Source organism: Bombina bombina, chromosome 11 (assembly GCF_027579735.1).
Source record: "Bombina bombina isolate aBomBom1 chromosome 11, aBomBom1.pri, whole genome shotgun sequence".
In the NCBI taxonomy this organism is placed as follows: Eukaryota; Metazoa; Chordata; class Amphibia; order Anura; family Bombinatoridae; genus Bombina; species Bombina bombina.
The window spans coordinates 52,157,894-52,180,188 of NC_069509.1; the positions used below are offsets into that span (position 1 = coordinate 52,157,894).

The following is a 22,295-nucleotide window of genomic DNA, read 5'->3' on the forward strand; positions in this document are numbered from 1 at the left end:
CTTGAGAAGTATTACCCTCTTGCTTAGAGGATGTAGCACTTGGGGCTGGTCCGTTTCTGCGAAAGGGACGAAAATTTGGTTTATTTTTAGCCTTGAAAGACCTATCCTGAGGAAGGGCGTGGCCCTTACCCCCAGTGATATCAGAAATAATCTCTTTCAAGTCAGGGCCAAACAGCGTTTTCCCCTTGAAAGGTATGTTAAGCAATTTGTTCTTGGAAGACGCATCCGCTGACCAAGATTTTAGCCAAAGCGCTCTGTGCGCCACAATAGCAAACCCTGAATTTTTCGCCGCTAATCTAGCCAATTGCAAAGTGGCGTCTAAAGTAAAAGAGTTAGCCAATTTGAGAGCATGAATTCTGTCCATAATCTCCTCATAAGAAGAATCTTTATTGAGCGACTTTTCTAGTTCATCGAACCAGAAACACGCTGCTGTAGTGACAGGAACCATGCATGAAATTGGTTGTAGAAGGTAACCTTGCTGAACAAACATCTTTTTAAGCAAACCCTCTAATTTTTTATCCATAGGATCTTTGAAAGCACAACTATCTTCTATAGGGATAGTAGTGCGTTTGTTTAGAGTAGAAACCGCCCCCTCGACCTTGGGGACTGTCTGCCATAAGTCCTTTCTGGGGTCGACCATAGGAAACAATTTCTTAAATATAGGGGGAGGGACAAAAGGTATGCCGGGCCTTTCCCATTCTTTGTTTACAATGTCCGCCACCCGCTTGGGTATAGGAAAAGCTTCGGGGGGCCCCGGGACCTCTAGGAACTTGTCCATCTTACATAATTTCTCTGGAATGACCAAATTCTCACAATCATCCAGAGTAGATAACACCTCCTTAAGCAGAGCGCGGAGATGTTCCAATTTAAATTTGAATGTAATCACATCAGGTTCAGCTTGTTGAGAAATTTTCCCTGAATCTGAAATTTCTCCCTCAGACAAAACCTCCCTGGCCCCCTCAGACTGGTGTAGGGGCACTTCAGAACCAATATCATCAGCGTCCTCATGCTCTTCAGTATTTTCTAAAACAGAGCAGTCACGCTTTCGCTGATAAGTGGGCATTTTGGCTAAAATGTTTTTGATAGAATTATCCATTACAGCCGTTAATTGTTGCATAGTAAGGAGTATTGGCGCACTAGATGTACTAGGGGCCTCCTGTGTGGGCAAGACTGGCGTAGACGAAGGAGGGGATGATGCAGTACCATGCTTACTCCCCTCACTTGAGGAATCATCTTGGGCATCATTTTCTCTAAATTTTGTGTCACATAAATCACATCTATTTAAATGAGAAGGAACCTTGGCTTCCCCACATACAGAACATAGTCTATCTGATAGTTCAGACATGTTAAACAGGCATAAACTTGATAACAAAGTACAAAAAACGTTTTAAAATAAAACCGTTACTGTCACTTTAAATTTTAAACTGAACACACTTTATTACTGAAAATGTGAAAAAGTATGAAGGAATTGTTCAAAATTCACCAAAATTTCACCACAGTGTCTTAAAGCCTTAAAAGTATTGCACACCAAATTTGAAAGCTTTAACTCTTAAAATAACGGAACCGGAGCCGTTTTTATATTTAACCCCTATACAGTCCCTGGTATCTGCTTTGCTGAGACCCAACCAAGCCCAAAGGGGAATACGATACCAAATGACGCCTTCAGTAAGCTTTTTCTATGTATCTGAGCTCCTCACACATGCATCTGCATGTCTTGCTTCCCAAAAACAACTGCGCAATAGAGGCGCGAAAATGAGGCTCTGCCTATGATTAGAGAAGGCCCCCAGTGAAAAAGGTGTCCAATACAGTGCCTGCCGGTTATTTTACATAATTCCCAAGAATAAAATAACTCCTCAAAACTATGAAGTATTAAAAATGCTTATATATCAATCGTTTTAGCCAGAAAAATGTCTACCAGTCTTTAAAGCCCTTGTGAAGCCCTTTATTCTCATTTAATAAAAATGGCTTACCGGATCCCATATGGAAAATGACAGCTTCCAGCATTACCAAGTCTTGTTAGAAATGTGTCATACCTCAAGCAGCAAAAGTCTGCTCACTGTTTCCCCCAACTGAAGTTAATTCCTCTCAACAGTCCTGTGTGGAAACAGCCATCGATTTTAGTAACGGTTGCTAAAATCATTTTCCTCTTACAAACAGAAATCTTCATCTCTTTTTCTGTTTCAGAGTAAATAGTACATACCAGCACTATTTTAAAATAACAAACTCTTGATTGAAGAATAAAAACTACATTTAAACACCAAAAAACTCTAAGCCACCTCCGTGGAGATGTTGCCTGTACAACGGCAAAGAGAATGACTGGGGAAGGCGGAGCCTAGGAGGGATCATGTGACCAGCTTTGCTGGGCTCTTTGCCACCATTTCCTGTTGGGGAAGAGAATATCCCACAAGTAAGGATGACGCCGTGGACCGGACACACCTATGTTGGAGAAATGGTATGTTTTGTTGCTGTTCATGCTGAAAGCTTTAACTTTACCTGGATTTCATGCCAGGTTTCACTTCTACGGTTTTGTCCGAACTTGCTACAACTCTGACCGACACCTCTCCTGCCTCAGGATGGTTCTGTCGCCGGAGAAACTTATTCACTCTGTCTTCTAGGTGATTTCCTAACCTTGTCGTTTGTAGCCCTAAGAGAAAATAAATGCAATGTAAACATTATTGGCGCACACGAGGTAATACGAGGAAGTCACTGCTAACAAAAAGTGTAGATTGATGGTCTTAACAGAGCAAGAAACATATACAGTACTCACTTTTTGCACAAAACTTGTTTTCTTTCCGTGTCCGTCCAGTTTTCTTTAAACAGTTATCACAGACAAAGCTGCAAAAGTGCAAAATTAAAATTAAAGAGAAGGGCATACAACATGCACTGATTGTTCAGTACCTCAAGGGTTAATATGCTACTGCATCAGATTTTCAGATGCAAATAGTATTTTACATATCTTTAAAAGAAAGCTTAAAGGGACATTCAGGTCAAAATTGAAATGCAATCTTTGGATGCAAAAATGCTTATAGTTCAAGTTATAACCGTTTATTAATATTCTTCTCTGCACATACATGTGAAGCATAGCTATTCTCCGAGCACCAGCATTTTAAATATCGCAGCTGCTCAGAGAGCCAGTGGGGCTTGTATAATATTAGTGTTGACACAAATTGAGTCATTATCTTATGGTACAAACACCTTAGGCCCTTGGAGCATACTTAAGAACATTATCGAAACAGCTATAGCTTTTCCTAGAAGCATTTTTACCAATACATATATAATGCAAACATGATTCTATTCTAAACTGAAATGAACCAGTGTGCAATTCCAATCTTAGCTGGAATGTCCCTTTAAAGAAAGCAAACAAATATTTATTTATATAAGCCAGGAAAGCTAATATATTACAACAATAAAACTTGCAGTGGTTTTAAGATTCTCAAGAAAGAACTAAACTTACCCAGTGGGCCAAATAATATCAAAATGTAATACGCAGATCTGATGCATTTTCCTCCCACACTCTTTGCAATCGACAAACCTGCAGGGATACACAAAGAAGTTTCTCTTTCACGATTCAGACAGAGCATCATACAATTGTTTAAAAGGTTTCTAATGTACTTATATTCTGACATTTACTTTGCTTGCACAGTATTCTTTGTTGAAGATATATAGGTAGGTAAGTAGCGTGTACGTATCTGGAACACTACATGGCAGGAAAAATGCTGCCATCTAGTGCTCTTGCAAATGTATACTATTCAAAACTGCTGCAGACACATTCACGCTCCTGAGCCAAGAGAAGAAAATTTAATAGAAGTAAATTTAAAATTTCCATCTGAATCATGAACGAAAAATGTGGGGTTTTAGGTTTCTTTAAAGGTACACTAAAAATGTTCATTTACTGATTCATATAGATCATGCAATTTTAGGAAACTTTCTAATTTATTCCTATTTTCTTTGTTTTCTTGCTATCTTTATTTAAAAAGCAGGAATGTAAAGTTTAGGGGCAGGATCAGTTTAGGTTCAGCACCCTGGATAGCGCGCTTGCTTATTGTTGGCTACATTTAGCCACCAATAAAGCAAGCATAAACCAGGTTCTGAACCAAAAATGTTCTGGCTCCTAAGCTTTACATTCCTGGTTTTTAAATAAAGATAGCAAGAGAACGAAGAAAATTTGATAATAGGCGTAAATTAGAAAGTTGCCAAAAAATTGCATGCTCTATCTGAATCAGAAAAAAAATGGGTTTAGTGTGCCTTTAACTACACCAACATAGTAAATAAAGATAGGCTACTCACGGCTCGGGATCCAGCATGTCATTTTTCTTCTTCTCAAACTGTTCTTTTGAGATTGTCCTAAATGACAATATTAAAAGGAAAGGGTCAGTGAACAAGCTCATTATAAACCGTGGTTGCCCTATTTAAAGTTTAGGAGAAAGTTGGAAAACAGAACACAATGTACACAACCAACTAAGTTAAAAGGTAGCTAATATTGACATTTTGTTCAGCTGAAGGAATCGCCTCCCATTTGAACTGAACAATGCATGAAGGTGTATTTCAGGCAAGTGAACAACATCCCTCTCTCTAGAAGAGAGGTGAAACCGTTCTATAGATCCAGACACTTTCCTGGACTAGCAAATACTCCGTCATAAGACAAGAAAACCAGCACAATGTGCTTTTTTATAATTTGCATTGGCTGGATAGCATTAAAAGAAACTCACTAAAGGATTAAAAAATGGATTAAATACTTCTAGTAATAACACAAACAATTCCTGTTCAGGAATCTGTGACAGTCTTTCAAGCACAGTATTAAAATTTCTGGCCTCTGCATTTTTAACAAATCCCAAGCATAGTATGACAAATTATCATACGGTGCCACACAAGCATAGTGGCATATATTTTACAAGTGATTTACTTTAAAATAAATGTGCATCAAATGGGAATTCTGTAGAGTTTCCTAAAAAGTCCTTTGTAGCATCAGGTAATAGAGGATTGTGCCCCATTAATTGTTTACAAACATTATGTCACTAATATAATATTGAAGAATTGTGTAACTTATAAAGGGTTAATAAAATGTTGAATACACCTGTGAACTTTATATATAAAGGTGTGTGATTTTATAATTGTGATACAACATGATTAAGGGCAACTAAGCCCAAAACGTTGTCGTCTCCATGGGCTGGATAAAAACATAATTTATGTAAGAACTTACCTGATAAATTCATTTCTTTCATATTAACAAGAGTCCATGAGCTAGTGACGTATGGGATATACATTCCTACCAGGAGGGGCAAAGTTTCCCAAACCTTAAAATGCCTATAAATACACCCCTCACCACACCCACAAATCAGTTTAACGAATAGCCAAGAAGTGGGGTGATAAGAAAAAAAGTGCGAAGCATATAAAATAAGGAATTGGAATAATTGTGCTTTATACAAAAAAATCATAACCACCACAAAAAAGGGTGGGCCTCATGGACTCTTGTTAATATGAAAGAAATGAATTTATCAGGTAAGTTCTTACATAAATTATGTTTTCTTTCATGTAATTAACAAGAGTCCATGAGCTAGTGACGTATGGGATAATGACTACCCAAGATGTGGATCTTTCCACACAAGAGTCACTAGAGAGGGAGGGATAAAATAAAGACAGCCAATTCCTGCTGAAAATAATCCACACCCAAATAAAAGTTTAACAAAAAACATAAGCAGAAGATTCAAACTGAAACCGCTGCCTGAAGAACTTTTCTACCAAAAACTGCTTCAGAAGAAGAAAATACATCAAAATGGTAGAATTTAGTAAAAGTATGCAAAGAGGACCAAGTTGCTGCTTTGCAGATCTGGTCAACCGAAGCTTCATTCCTAAACGCCCAGGAAGTAGAAACTGACCTAGTAGAATGAGCTGTAATTCTTTGAGGCGGAATTTTACCCGACTCAACATAGGCAAGATGAATTAAAGATTTCAACCAAGATGCCAAAGAAATGGCAGAAGCTTTCTGGCCTTTCCTAGAACCGGAAAAGATAACAAATAGACTAGAAGTCTTACGGAAAGATTTCGTAGCTTCAACATAATATTTCAAAGCTCTAACAACATCCAAAGAATGCAATGATTTCTCCTTAAAATTCTTAGGATTAGGACATAATGAAGGAACCACAATTTCTCTACTAATGTTGTTGGAATTCACAACTTTAGGTAAAAATTCAAAAGAAGTTCGCAACACCGCCTTATCCTGATGAAAAATCAGAAAAGGAGACTCACACGAAAGAGCAGATAATTCAGAAACTCTTCTAGCAGAAGAGATGGCCAAAAGGAACAAAACTTTCCAAGAAAGTAATTTAATGTCCAATGAATGCATAGGTTCAAACGGAGGAGCTTGAAGAGCTCCCAAAACCAAATTCAAACTCCATGGAGGAGAAATTGACTTAATGACAGGTTTTATACGAACCAAAGCTTGTACAAAACAATGAATATCAGGAAGAATAGCAATCTTTCTGTGAAAAAGAACAGAAAGAGCAGAGATTTGTCCTTTCAAAGAACTTGCGGACAAACCCTTATCCAAACCATCCTGAAGAAATTGTAAAATTCTCGGTATTCTAAAAGAATGCCAAGAAAAATGATGAGAAAGACACCATGAAATATAAGTCTTCCAGACTCTATAATATATCTCTCTAGATACAGATTTACGAGCCTGTAACATAGTATTAATCACGGAGTCAGAGAAACCTCTATGACCAAGAATCAAGCGTTCAATCTCCATACCTTTAAATTTAAGGATTTCAGATCCGGATGGAAAAAAGGACCTTGTGACAGAAGGTCTGGTCTTAACGGAAGAGTCCAAGGCTGGCAAGATGCCATCCGGACAAGATCCGCATACCAAAACCTGTGAGGCCATGCCGGAGCTATTAGCAGAACAAACGAGCATTCCCTCAGAATCTTGGAGATTACTCTTGGAAGAAGAACTAGAGGCGGAAAGATATAGGCAGGATGATACTTCCAAGGAAGTGATAATGCATCCACTGCCTCCGCCTGAGGATCCCAGGATCTGGACAGATACCTGGGAAGTTTCTTGTTTAGATGAGAGGCCATCAGATCTATCTCTGGGAGCCCCCATATTTGAACAATCTGAAGAAATACCTCTGGGTGAAGAGACCATTCGCCCGGATGCAACGTTTGGCGACTGAGATAATCCGCTTCCCAATTGTCTACACCTGGGATATGAACCGCAGAGATTAGACAGGAGCTGGATTCCGCCCAAACCAAAATTCGAGATACTTCTTTCATAGCCAGAGGACTGTGAGTCCCTCCTTGATGATTGATGTATGCCACAGTTGTGACATTGTCTGTCTGAAAACAAATGAACGATTCTCTCTTCAGAAGAGGCCAAAACTGAAGAGCTCTGAAAACTGCACGGAGTTCCAAGATATTGATCGGTAATCTCACCTCCTGAGATTCCCAAACTCCTTGTGCCGTCAGAGATCCCCACACAGCTCCCCAACCTGTGAGACTTGCATCTGTTGAAATTATAGTCCAGGTCGGAAGAACAAAAGAAGCCCCCTGAATTAAACGATGGTGATCTGTCCACCACGTTAGAGAGTGCCGAACAATCGGTTTTAAAGATAGTAATTGATATATCTTCGTGTAATCCCTGCACCATTGGTTCAGCATACAGAGCTGAAGAGGTCGCATGTGAAAACGAGCAAAGGGGATCGCGTCCGATGCAGCAGTCATAAGACCTAGAATTTCCATGCATAAGGCTACCGAAGGGAATGATTGAGACTGAAGGTTTCGACAGGCTGTAATCAATTTTAGACGTCTCTTGTCTGTTAAAGACAAAGTCATGGACACTGAATCTATCTGGAAACCCAGAAAGGTTACCCTTGTTTGAGGAATCAAAGAACTTTTTGGTAAATTGATCCTCCAACCATGATCTTGAAGAAACAACACAAGTCGATTCGTATGAGACTCTGCTAAATGTAAAGACGGAGCAAGTACCAAGATATCGTCCAAATAAGGAAATACCACAATACCCTGTTCTCTGATTACAGACAGAAGGGCACCGAGAATCTTTGTAAAAATTCTTGGAGCTGTAGCAAGGCCAAACGGTAGAGCCACAAATTGGTAATGCTTGTCTAGAAAAGAGAATCTCAGGAACTGATAATGATCTGGATGAATCGGAATATGCAGATATGCATCCTGTAAATCTATTGTGGACATATAATTCCCTTGCTGAACAAAAGGCAATATAGTCCTTACAGTTACCATCTTGAACGTTGGTATCCTTACATAACGATTCAATAATTTTAGATCCAGAACTGGTCTGAAGGAATTCTCCTTCTTTGGTACAATGAAGAGATTTGAATAAAACCCCATCCCCTGTTCCGGAACTGGAACTGGCATAATTACTCCAGCCAACTCTAGATCTGAAACACAATTCAGAAATGCTTGAGCTTTCACTGGATTTACTGGGACATGGGAAAGAAAAAATCTCTTTGCAGGAGGTCTCATCTTGAAACCAATTCTGTACCCTTCTGAAACAATGTTCTGAATCCAAAGATTGTGAACAGAACTGATCCAAATTTCTTTGAAAAAACGTAACCTGCCCCCTACCAGCTGAACTGGAATGAGGGCCGTACCTTCATGTGAACTTAGAAGCAGGCTTTGCCTTTCTAGCAGGCTTGGATTTATTCCAGACTGGAGATGGTTTCCAAACTGAAACTGCTCCTGAGGACGAAGGATCAGGCTTTTGTTCTTTGTTGAAACGAAAGGAACGAAAACGATTGTTAGCCCTGTTTTTACCTTTAGACTTTTTATCCTGTGGTAAAAAAGTTCCTTTCCCACCAGTAACAGTTGAAATAATAGAATCCAACTGAGAACCAAATAATTTGTTTCCCTGGAAAGAAATGGAAAGTAGAGTTGATTTAGAAGCCATATCAGCATTCCAAGTCTTAAGCCATAAAGCTCTTCTGGCTAAGATAGCCAGAGACATAAATCTAACATCAACTCTAATAATATCAAAAATGGCATCACAGATGAAATTATTAGCATGCTGGAGAAGAATAATAATATCATGAGAATCACGATTTGTTACTTGTTGCGCTAGAGTTTCCAACCAAAAAGTTGAAGCTGCAGCAACATCAGCCAATGATATAGCAGGTCTAAGAAGATTACCTGAACATAGATAAGCTTTTCTTAGAAAAGATTCAATTTTTCTATCTAAAGGATCCTTAAACGAGGTACCATCTGATGTAGGAATGGTAGTACGTTTAGCAAGGGTAGAAATAGCCCCATCAACTTTAGGGATTTTGTCCCAAAATTCTAATCTGTCAGGCGGAACAGGATATAATTGCTTAAAACGTTTAGAAGGAGTAAATGAATTACCCAATCTATCCCATTCCTTAGCAATTACTGCAGAAATAGCATTAGGAACAGGAAAGACTTCTGGAATAACCGCAGGAGCTTTAAAAACCTTATCCAAACGTATAGAATTAGTATCAAGAGGACTAGAATCCTCTATTTCTAAAGCAATTAGTACTTCTTTAAGTAAAGAGCGAATAAATTCCATCTTAAATAAATATGAAGATTTATCAGCATCAATCTCTGAGACAGAATCCTCTGAACCAGAAGAGTCCAAAGAATCAGAATGATGGTGTTCATTTAAAAATTCATCTGTGGAGAGAGAAGATTTAAAAGACTTTTTACGTTTACTAGAAGGAGAAATAACAGACAAAGCCTTCTTTATGGATTCAGAAACAAAATCTCTTATGTTATCAGGAACATTCTGCACCTTAGATGTTGAGGGAACTGCAACAGACAATGGTACATCACTAAAGGAAATATTATCTGCATTAACAAGTTTGTCATGACATTTAATACAAACAACAGCTGGAGGAATAGCTACCAAAAGTTTACAGCAGATACACTTAGCTTTGGTAGATCCAGCAGGCAGAGGTTTTCCTGTAGTATCTTCTGGCTCAGATGCAACGTGAGACATCTTGCAATATGTAAGAGAAAAAACAACATATAAAGCAAAATAGATCAAATTCCTTATAAGACAGTTTCAGGAATGGGAAAAAATGCCAAACATCAAGCTTCTAGCAACCAGAAGCAAATGAAAAATGATTCTGAAATAATGTGGAAACAAAAGCGACGCCCATATTTTTTTTTGGCGCCAAATAAGACGCCCACATTATTTGGCGCCTAAATGCTTTTGGCGCCAAAAATGACGCCACATCCGGAACGCCGACATTTTTGGCGCAAAATAACGTCAAAAAAATGACGCAACTTCCGGCGACACGTATGACGCCGGAAACGGAAATGAATTTTTGCGCCAAAAAAATCCGCGCCAAGAATGACGCAATAAAATGAAGCATTTTCAGCCCCCGCGAGCCTAACAGCCCACAGGGAAAAAGTCAAATTTTTGAGGTAAGAAAAATATGATAATTAAAGCATAATCCCAAATATGAAACTGACTGTCTGGAAATAAGGAAAGTTGAACATTCTGAGTCAAGGCAAATAAATGTTTGAATACATATATTTAGAACTTTATAAATAAAGTGCCCAACCATAGCTTAGAGTGTCACAGAAAATAAGACCTACTTACCCCAGGACACTCATCTACATGTTTGTAGAAAGCCAAACCAGTACTGAAACGAGAATCAGTAGAGGAAATGGTAAATATAAGAGTATATCGTCGATCTGAAAAGGGAGGTAAGAGATGAATCTCTACGACCGATAACAGAGAACCTTATGAAATAGACCCCGTAGAAGGAGATCACTGCATTCAATAGGCAATACTCTCCTCACATCCCTCTGACATTCACTGCACGCTGAGAGGAAAACCGGGCTCCAACTTGCTGCGGAGCGCATATCAACGTAGAATCTAGCACAAACTTACTTCACCACCTCCCTTGGAGGCAAAGTTTGTAAAACTGATTTGTGGGTGTGGTGAGGGGTGTATTTATAGGCATTTTAAGGTTTGGGAAACTTTGCCCCTCCTGGTAGGAATGTATATCCCATACGTCACTAGCTCATGGACTCTTGTTAATTACATGAAAGAAAGAATTGTTTGATAAACAGTGGCTATTGGAGCTATATTAAGCAGCTTGCACGTTTGATATACAAAATGCTGGTGTGGACTTTAATTATGGTTAGCGCTGCGGAATCTGTTGGCGCTCTACAAATAACCAATAATAATAATAATGGTTAAGGAAGTAGATAGTGTCAGGATTTTAAAGCTCAGACATAATGCAGTAGAATTACTGCAGCATTATTAAGAACAATGGACGGCAGGATCTCTTATTGCAAACAATATGTTGTTGCTCTCCTTGTAAATGTCTTGTAGCTACTATTGCTCAATATTACAGGAACTTTCCACCTATAACTCATGTATCACTGCTCTATTACAAGTGCATTTAACCCTCTAATTGATGTCAAGCTTTCACTTTATTACAGGGCCCTCACCATGTAACAGCCCTATATAGGCTCTACTCCAAGGTCCCTTATTGTACTTGGAGTCTGCTTTATTCATACGCACTTACGTTTGTGGTTGGGCCGGATCATCTCCAAGTGTCACATTCTCTCCTTGGATTTCTGTGAAGCATTTTTCACAGAAGTGATACCTGCAAGATAAAGATGATGATATCATGCGTTTGTAATAATAAAGAGTTTAATAAAAGCAATGACGTTTAAATGAAAACCAGTTGATTTCTTTTTAAATGAAAAGTCAGATGTAATTGTAGATAAAGTGGAATATGTTGACACTTATGCATGAATTAGACAGAAGGCGATACACCCGGCTCCTAGGTAGGACTGATACATTGAATGTGTTACTTCCAACAACTAAATCACACCCTATAAAAAAAGCAACTTTAAAACAGGTCAATGCCATCTAAAAAACTTGTGGTTACATTTAAAGGGACGGTACACATTTAAAGGGACTAAAATGTATGAGAAATTGCATTTTCATGTTTATTTGTGTACATGAAGTAGCAGTTTTAGTGCTTTTAAATAAAAACCTATTACAATGGCTTGAGTTTCAGGTAATAATGTATCTCATTATGTTATCACTGTGTACACACACTTGCTTCCTTATCTTATATTTGTCTGTAAACCAAAGCTCAATACTTAGAGAGAACAATGGAAAATTATAATTGTGTTACTTAACTATCCTGCACCCCACGGAGAGTGTAATTTCTTTTGCTGGCTGTGTTTACATAGGTTTGTCAATAGCATAGAATCCAGTATAGAAACTTTCAGTATAGGTGGTGATACCTCAGGGTAAATCAGCTATTTCAAATGCCAAAATAGGGGTAAAGGAGCTACTAGTAAACACTTGAATACACTCCAGCAGGTAAAATTAATCATTGGGAAAAATAAAAAGGGGAGAACATTTTTGGGTGAAAGGTTATATATATATATATATTTATATTTAAGATACTCATGGTTTAAAAGCCTTTAAAAAAATGGAAATAAAAGCAATTTTTAAATACAGGAGCCCATCACTGATTCTGTAAGTAGCCCTACAAAGCAGTGCCTTTTACTCTAGCAGCATTCTGGGTTATCACAATCATCTTGTCACACCAGTAATTAGCTGTAGATGCCACATGTAATTCTACAAACACCAAAAGAAACATTTTTCTTTGTGGGAAGGCTATAAATGACACTAAAACATGCTCATTTATACATGAAAGCATTGTCCTGGCATTCAAACTCTAAAATACCGGAACAAATGTTGAGAAGATTATCGTAGATATGCAAGAAAACGTGCATATTTTACAGAAGAAATCTCCTTTTTAGTTCAGAGCTCACCTGTTTTGATAACTGAAGTATGCCGCATCACGTGGGATAGTACATAGCTGCTTCCCATAACAGCAAAGGGTTTGTGGGGAGAACTCAAACTGCAAAACAAAGACAAAAAAAAAAATACTGTATCAACTCTCTCTTTTTTCAGTCAGCTGCTAAATAAACCTGTATTAGAAGGATTAGAAATGGGCAGACAACTCAAATGCCTTTTATTTAAAAGGGCATGAATAAAAATCATATTGATACATACTAATCAATCCCCCTAGGAGAGGTGAAGAGAGAGATATTATTGAAAAGAGGGGACATTGATTTATCAGTTTGAAACTATGATCACAAAATATTTAAATTGTGAATTTGACTTGGGACAGTATTTTTGTAAAATTACCTATGGGTAATAAAATCTGGTCTAATATACAAAATTGGGCATCTAATACACTAACTTTTTCTTTCATGATTCAGATAAGGTATACATTGGCATTATAAGAATTGAGACTGTATATTCACTGGTATGTTTAGAAAATATTATGGTAATAATGTTAATGACCACTAGGTGGTGTGAATTTAATTCTGGCCCCTTATGTGAAGATGTTTAAACACAGATTGAGTGGTCTGGACATAAGCATGATTAATAGCTTGTGTTAAAGGGACACTCAGGTCAAAATTGAACTTTTATGATTCAAATAGAGCAGCTATTTTAAACAACGTTTCAATTTACTTCCATTAAACAAAATGTGCAGAGTTTTTTTTATATTTACACCTTGAGTCACCAGCTCCTACTGAGCATGTGCAAGAATTCACAGAATAAACGTATATGCATTTGTGATTGGCTGATGGCTGTCACATGATACAGGAGGAGTGGGAAAACATAACTTTGAAATTTGTCATAAAAAAAAAAATATGTACTTCTCATTTGAAGTTTAGACTAAGTGCTATTGCACTGTTTTTTTTAATAATACATTAATTGATTATGCACATCTACTGTATTTACTCGTTATTTAAGTCTGAATAGTTGCTTGTTTATTGTTTGACCATGTGGAACAAATTAAATAAAGGCCCTTTTTAATTTTTTTATGCAGCTGGACATTTTCTTTCCAATGGCATAGAGAGTCCACAATTCCATTCAATTACTGTTGGGAAATTCAACTCCTGGCCACCAGGAGGAGGCAAAGACATCCCAGCAAAGCCTAAAGGGACATGAAACCCAAACATTTTCTTTCATTATTCAGATAGAGAATACAATTTTAAACAACTTTCTAATTTACTTCTAATATGTAATTTGTTTCATTCTCTTGGTATCAGTTGTCAAAGGAGCAGCAATGCACTACTGGTTTCTAACTGAACACATGGGGTGAGCCAATGACAATCAGTATATATATGCAGTCACCAATCAGCAGCTAGAAGCTAGGTTCTTTGCTGCTCCTGAGCTTACCTAGATAAACCTTTTTTTGCAAAGGATAAGAAGAGAAGGAAGCAAATTAAATGGAACTAAATTGGAAAGTTGTTTAAAATTGTATTCTATCTGAATCATGAAAGAAACATTTTGGGTTTCATGTCCCTTTAAGTATCTCTCTAACTTCCCATACCCACTAGTCATTCTTTGCCTCTGTAACAAGGAGGAAGTGAAGATCGTGTTCTGAAGAAAAATGTAACCAAGTCATTTAATAGGTAGATTCTCTTCAAGTAGGACTGGGGTAATGCTGTGTGCATGTAATCCTCTTGAGTAAGAGTATTGGTAGATGTTGGAAGTCGCAGGAAGGCTTCTCCGTTCTCTCACCAGTAAGCTATGCTAACCCCCACGCGGCAGCCAGGGTTACTCTGCATTCCTTTCTACACAGGTCCCTGTCAGATGTCTGGATGAAGCTGGCAGACATGGAGGAATGTGTGTGCTCCACAGCATGGATCATAGAGGGTAGGTCCTTTAACATTTCTATTTATGCCTGCTCTTTCTGAAAAACCAAAATTGTAGGGGACTTTATGGGCGACTTTGGGATAATTTTATTTGGAGCTCCTTGGGGTAATTTACCCCTGAAACTGAAGGGAAGGCTTTGTAAAGTATACCTTCCTGTCGTGAAAGACTTTTGGAAACTCTCTCAGAAAAACCTCTCTTGGCTAGGACTAAGCATTCAATTTGCCACGCAGTCTGCCTTAGAGAATCTAGATTTTGATGAACAAAAGGACCTTGTTCTAGCAGATCCCTGCGACAAGGTAACCTCCATGGAGGAGGAGATGACATCCCCACTAGATCCACATCCTTCGCGGCCACGATGGAGCAATCAGTATCACTGACGCCTCCTGCTGCGGGCCACTACACGAGGAAGGAGAGATAACTGTGGGAAAAGGTAGATTAGCCTGAACCTCCAAGGTACTGCTAAAGCATCTATTAGCTCTGCCTGAGGATCCCTGGACCTCGACCCATATCTGGGTAGCTTGGTATTGAGACGAGACGCCATGAGATTCCCCCACCTGTTGCACATCTCTGCAAACATTTCGGGATGGAGAGACCATTCCCCCGGATGAAATGATTGTCTGCTGAGAAAATCCACTTCCCAGTTGTCCACACCCAGAATGTGGATTGCTGACAGCGAATAGCTGTGGACCTCCTCCCACTCCAGAATCCGAGATACTTCAATCATTGCTATGGAACTTCTCGTCTCTTCCCCCCCAATGGTTGATGTAAGCCACCAAGGTTATGTTGTCCTATTGGAATCTGATAAACTGGGTCAAACCTAGAAGGGGCCAAGCCTTCAGAACATTGAAGATTGCTTGAAGTTCCAAAATATTTATCGGGAGGATTCATCCCTCTCCAGTCCACAGGCCCTGTGCCTTCCTGGCACCCTAAACAGCTCCTCATCCTGAGAGACTCGCGTCCGTAGTCACAATCTCCCAGGATGGTCTCGAGGACGTCCCTTGGGACAGGTGATCTGGACAAAGCCACCAGGAGAGCAATTCTCTCGACTGTCCAGAGAAATCCGAGATAGATCTGAAGGATTGCCGTTACACTGTCTCAGCATACACAGTTGAAGAGGTCTGAGATGGAATCTGGCAAAGGGGATGATGTCCATGCAGGATACCATGAGTCCAATTACCTCCATATACCAAGCCACAGATGGCCTGAAGGAGGTCTGGAGGGCAAGACAATTGGAAGTTAGCTTGTAACGTCTCTGGTCTGTAAGAAATATCCTCATAGATATGTAATCTATTATCGTACCCAGGAACTGCACCCTGGTACTTTAAATAAGAACTCTTTTCTAAGTTTATCTTCCATCCATGAGATCAAAGAAGAGAAAGAAGAGTTTTCAAATGGTCCTCTGCCAGACGAAAGGGCGGTGCTTGAACCAAAATATCGTCTAAGTACGGCACCACTGCAATCCCTCTGGTTCTGGTCACAGCGAGCAGAGCCCCTAGAACCTTCATAAAAACTCTTAGAGCAGTAGCTAGACCAAACGGAAGTGCAATGAACTGGAAGTGCTGGTCTAGGAATATAAATCTTAGGAACTTGAAGTGTTCCTTGTGTATAGGGACGTGAAGGTAGGCATCCTTCAGGTCTGTCGTGGTCATATTGTCCATCATGGACTAAAGGAATAATGGACCTTATTGTCTACATCTTGAATGAAGGGACAGACAGGAATTTGTTTAAACACTTTAGGTCCAGAATTGGATGAAAAGTACCCTCCTCCTTTGGGATCACAAACAAGTTTCAGTAGTATCCCTGACCTCTCTCTCTGCTGGAGGTACCGGTACAATGACCCCCAGGGCGGAGAGATTCCTCACACACCCTAGAAAAGCCTCTCTTTTCTGGCCTTAAAGACAGGTTTGATAAGAGGAATCTGCCCCTGGGAGGATGAGACTTGAAACCTATCCTGTATCCCTGAGCAATGACCTCCAGTACCCATGGGTCTTGCACGTCCCCAAACCAAGCTTCTGAAAAGAGTGACAGTCTGCCCCCTACCAGATCCAAAGCCAGATCGGAGGCCGTCCCTTCATGCCAACTGACTCGGCGGGCTTCTTATTCTGCTTGGATTTATTCCAGGACTGAGGAGTTTTCCAAGTTCCCTTGGACTGCTCCGGCTTTGCAGAGGGCTGCTGACAATGGTATTTGTCCGAACGAAAGGAACAAAAATTAGGACCTTGTCCCTTAGGCTCGTTCTTATCCTGCAGTAAAAAGGCACCTTCGCCCTCCAGTAACCGTGGACCAAAAAACAAAATTTATGCTTACCTGATAAATTTCTTTCTTTTGCGATGTACCTAGTCCACGGATTCATCCTAACTTGTGGGATATTGTCCTTCCTGACAGGAAGTAGCAAAGAGAGCACCACAGCAGAGCTGTCTATATAGCTTCCCCCTTAACTCCACCCCCCAGTCATTCGACCGAAGGCCAAGGAAGAAAAGGAGAAACTATAAAGTGCAGAGGTGACTGAAGTTTACATAAAAAATACTATCCGTCTTGAATAAACAGGGCGGGCCGTGGACTCTGTACATCGCAAAAGAAAGACATTTATCAGGTAAGCATAAATTTTGTTTTCTTTTGCAAGATGTACCGGGTCCACGGATTCATCCTAACTTGTGGGATACCAATACCAAAGCTTTAGGACACGGATGAAGGGAGGGACAAGACGGGAACGCACCACAGCTTGCAAAACCTCTCCCCCAAAAATAGCCTCCGAAGAAGCAAAAGTATCAAATTTGTAAAATTTGTAAAATGTATGAAGTGAAGACCAAGTCGCAGCCTCACAAATCTGTTCAACAGAAGCATCATTCTTAAAAGCCCATGTGGAAGCCACCGCTCTAGTGGAGTGAGCTGTAATTCTTTCAGGAGGCTGCTGTCCAGCAGTCTCATAAGCCAAACGGATGATGCTTTTCAGCCAAAAGGAAAGAGGTAGCCGTAGCCTTTTGACCTCTACGCTTTCCAGCATAAACAAACAATGAAGATGATTGGCGAAAATCTTTGGTTGCCTGCAAATAAAACTTCAAGGCATGAACCACATCCAAATTGTGCAACAGACGTACCTTCTTAGAAGGATTAGGACACAGAGAAGGAACAACAATTTCCTGATTGATATTCCTGTTAGAAACAACCTTAGGGAGGAACCCAGGTTTGGTATGTAAAACCACCTTATCAGCATGGAAAACAAGCTAAGGCGAGTCGCATTGTAAAGCAGATAGCTCAGAAAGTCTTCGAGCTGAAGAGATAGCAACTAGAAACAGAACTTTCCAAGATAGAAGCTTAATGTCTATGGAATGCATGGGTTCAAACGGAACCCTTTGAAGAACATTAAGAACCAAATTTAAACTCCATGGCGGAGCAACAGGTTTAAACACAGGCTTGATTCTAACTAAAGCCTGACAGAACGTCTGGGACATCTGCCAGATGCTTGTGCAATAGAATTGATAAAGCAGATATCTGTCCCTTTAGGGAACTAGCTGATAGCCCCTTCTCCAATCCTCCTTGGAGAAAGGACAAAATCCTAGGAATCCTGATCTTACTCCATGAGTAGCCTTTGGAATCTCACCAAAAGATATTTACGCCATCTTATGATAGATTTTCCTGGTGACAGGCTTTCGAGCCTGAATCAAGGTATCTATGACGGACTCAAAGAAACCCCGCTTTGATAAAATCAAGCGTTCAATCACCAAGCAGTCAGTTGCAGAGAAATTAGATTTGGATGCTTGACCGGACCTTGAATCAGAAGGTCCTGTCGCAGTGGCAAGAGTCCATGGTGGCAGAGATGACATGTCCACCAGGTCTGCATACAAAGTCCTGAGTGGCCACGCAGGTGCTATCAAAATTACTGAAGCTCTCTCCTGTTTGATTCTGGCAATCAGACGCGGAAGGAGAGGGAAAGGCGGAAACACATAAGCCAGGTTGAACGACCAGGGTACTGCTAGAGCATCTATCAGTACTGCCTGAGGATCCCTGGACCCATAACAAGGAAGCTTGGCGTTCTGACTAGACGCCATCAGATCCAATTCTGGTGTGCCCCATAGCTGAATCAGTTGAGCAAACACCTCCGGATGGAGCTCCCACTCCCCCGGATGAAAAGTCTGAAGCCTCCCAGTTCTCTACCCCTGGGATATAGATAGCTGATAGATGGCAAGAGTGAGTCTCTGCCCATCAGATTATCCTGGAAACTTCTATCATCGCCAAGGAACTCCTTGTTCCCCCCTGATGATTGATATAAGCTACAGTTGTGATGTTGTCCGACTGAAATCTGATGAATCCGTCCGAAGCCAGCTGAGGCCATGCCTGAAGAGCATTGAATATCGCTCTTAATTCCAGAATATTTATCGGTAGGAGGGCCTCCTCCTGAGTCCACAAACCATGTGCTTTCAGGGAATTCCAGACTGCACCCGAGCCCAGTAGGCTGGCGTCCGTCGTCACTATAACCCATGCTGGCCTGCGGAAACACATTCCCCGGGACAGTTGATCCTGTGACAACCACCAAAGAACAGAGTCTCTGGTCTCTTGATCCAGATCTATCTGAGGAGATAAATCTGCATAATCCCCATTCCAATGTCTGAGCATGCATAGTTGCAGTGGTCTGAGATGCAAGCGAGCAAACGGAACTGTGTCGATTGCCGCTACCATTAGTCCGATTACCTCCATACACTGAGCCACTGACGGCCGAGGAATGGAATGAAGAGCTTGGCAGGTGGTTAATATCTTTGATTTCCTGACCTCCGTCAGAAAAATTTTCATGTCCACCGAATCTATCAGAGTTCCCAGGAATGGAACTCTTGTGAGAGGAATAAGAGAACACTTTTTCATGTTCACCTTCCACCCATGAGATCTTAGAAAGGCCAACACTAAGTCCGTGTGAGACTTGGCTAGTTGAAAAGTCGACACTTGAATAAGGATGTCTTCTAGATAAGGCGCCACTGCTATGCCCCGCGGCCTTAGGACCGCCAGAAGGGACCCTAGCACTTGTGAAGATTCTTGGTGCCGTGGCCAACCCGAAGGGAAGAGCCACAAACTGGTAATGCCTGTCCAGGAAGGTAAACCTGAGCAACTGGTGATGATCATTGTGGATAGGAATGTGTAGATATGCATCCTTTAAATCCACGGTGGTCATATATTGACCCTCCTGGATCAATGGTAAAATAGTCCGAATGGTCTCCATCTTGAAGGATGGAACTCTTAGGAATTGGTTTAGAATCTTGAGATCTAGAATTGGTCTGAAGGTTTCCTCTTTTTTGGGAACCACAGATTGGATTAGAAACCTTGTCCCTGTTCTGCTTTCCGAACTAGACAGATAACTCCCATGGTAAAGAGGTCTTCTACACAGCGTAAGAACGCCTCTCTTTTTGTCTGGTTTACAGACAATTGAGAAAGATGGAACCTCCCCTTTGGAGGAGAATCTTTGAAATCTAACAAGGTACCCCTGGGTTACAATTTCTACGGCCCAGGAGTCCCGAACGTCTCTTGCCCAGGCCTGAGAGAGAGTCTGCCCCCTACTAGATCCGGTCCCGGATCGGGGGCTACCCCTTCATGCTGTCTTAGTGGCAGCAGCAGGCTTTTTGGCATGTTTACCCTTGTTCCAAGCCTGGTTAGGTCTCCAGGTTGGTTTGGATTGAGCAAAGTTCCCCTCTTGCTTTGCCGCAGGGGAAGAGGAAGCGGGACCACCCTTGAAGTTTCGAAAGGAACGAAAATTATTTTGTCTGGTCCTTTACTTATTCGACTTATCTTGGGGAAGGGCATGACCCTTCCCTCCAGTGATGTCTGAAATTATCTCTTTCAGTGCAGGCCCGAATAGGGTCTTACCTTTGAAAGGGATGATCAAAAGCTTGGATTTAGATGACACATCAGCCACCAGGACTTAAGCCATAAAGCTAAAATGGCAAAACCTGAATTCTTTGCCGCTAACTTAGCGAGATGAAAAGCAGCGTCTGTAATAAAAGAATTAGCTAGCTTAAGAGCCTTAATTCTGTCCAGAATATCCTCTAGTGGGGTCTCCACCTGAAGAGCCTCTTCTAGAGCCTCAAACCAAAAGGCAGCTGCAGTTGTTACAGGAACAATGCATGCAATAGGTTGAAGAAGAAAACCTTGAACAAAAATTTTCTTTAGGAGACCCTCTAATTTTTTATCCATAGGATCTATGAAAGCACAACGGTCTTCAATAGGTATAGTTGTACGCTTAGCCAAAGTAGGAATAGCTCCCTCCACCTTAGGGACCGATTGCCATGAGTCCCTCATGGTGTCAGATATGGGAAACATTTTCTTAAAAACAGGAGGGGGGAGCAAACGGAATACCTGGTCTATCCCACTCCTTAGTAATGTCAGAAATCCTCTTAGGGACCGGAAAAACATCAGTGTAGACAGGAACCTCTAAATATTTGTCTATTTTACACAATTTCTCTGGAACTGCAATAGGGTCACAATCATCCAGAGTCGCTAAAACCTCCCTAAGCAATAAACGGAGGTGTTCTAGCTTAAATTTAAATGCCGTCATATCTGAATCTGTCTGAGGGAGTAATCTTCCTGAATCAGAAATCTCTCCCTCAGATAGCAAATCCCTCATCCATACCTCAGAACATTGTGAGGGAGTATCGGATACAGCAACTAAAGCATCAGAAGGCTCAGCATGTGTTCCTAACCCAGAGCTACTGCGCTTCCCTTGCAACCCTGGCTGTTAAGATAAAACCTCTGTAAGAGTAGTATTCATAACTGAGGCCATATCTTGCAAGGTAAAAGAATTAGATGCACTAGAAGTACTTGGCGTTACTTGTGCCGGCATTACTGGTTGTGACACTTGGGGAGAACTAGATGGCAAAACCTGATTGCCTTCTGTCTGAGAATCATCCATTGCCAAACTCAAAATATGTTGTCTGCAAGTTATAGACATATCAGTACAAGTGGGACACATTTTAAGAGGGGGTTCCACAATGGCTTCTAAACAAATTGAGCAATGAGTTTCCTCAATGTCAGACATGTTAAACAGGCTAGTAATGAGACAAGCAAGCTTGGAAAACACTTTAGTTAAATGAAAAAAACACAATTTTCAAAAAACGGTACTGTGCCTTTAAGAGAAAAAAAGGCATACACAAACTGCAAAACAGGTTAAAATAGCTTCAAATTTTCTGAAATTTTTACAGTGTACTTATTAAGCTTTAGGAGGATTGCACCCCAAGTAAACAAGCAATGCACCCCCAATTAACAAAACCGGATCACAAAATGTCTAAAACCGGTTTAAACCCCTATTAGCACCTTGCCACAGCTCTGCTGTGACCCTACCTGCTCTTAGGGAACGACAGAAAGGTTTTAAAGCTTCAATTAGGCCATCAGGATGAATATCAGGGCCTCAGGAGTAGTTTCTTGCTGCTTGCCAGTAGAACTAAATGCGCAACAGAGGCGCGAAATAGGCCCCGCCCACCACACTCGATGTGGCTGGGGCCTACCCAAATCCAAAAAAACCTCGCCTGAAGCCATGTCGGTTATAATAACCCCAATATAAGCCAAATGAACCCTCTGCAAAAACAGAATTTATGTTTACCTGATAAATTACTTTCTC

General features: G+C 40.6%; 1 protein-coding gene across 1 annotated transcript in view; it reads right to left on the bottom strand.

Annotated features, from left to right (window-relative positions):
* LOC128641850 (CREB-binding protein-like) overlaps positions 1–22,295 on the bottom strand; it is a 170,997-nt gene that overhangs the window by 13,240 nt on the left and 135,462 nt on the right. Inside the window, 6 exon segments of the mRNA XM_053694412.1 lie at positions 2,494–2,644; positions 2,768–2,835; positions 3,455–3,532; positions 4,288–4,344; positions 11,526–11,606; positions 12,796–12,884. Coding sequence (XP_053550387.1) covers positions 2,494–2,644; positions 2,768–2,835; positions 3,455–3,532; positions 4,288–4,344; positions 11,526–11,606; positions 12,796–12,884 — 524 coding nt within the window.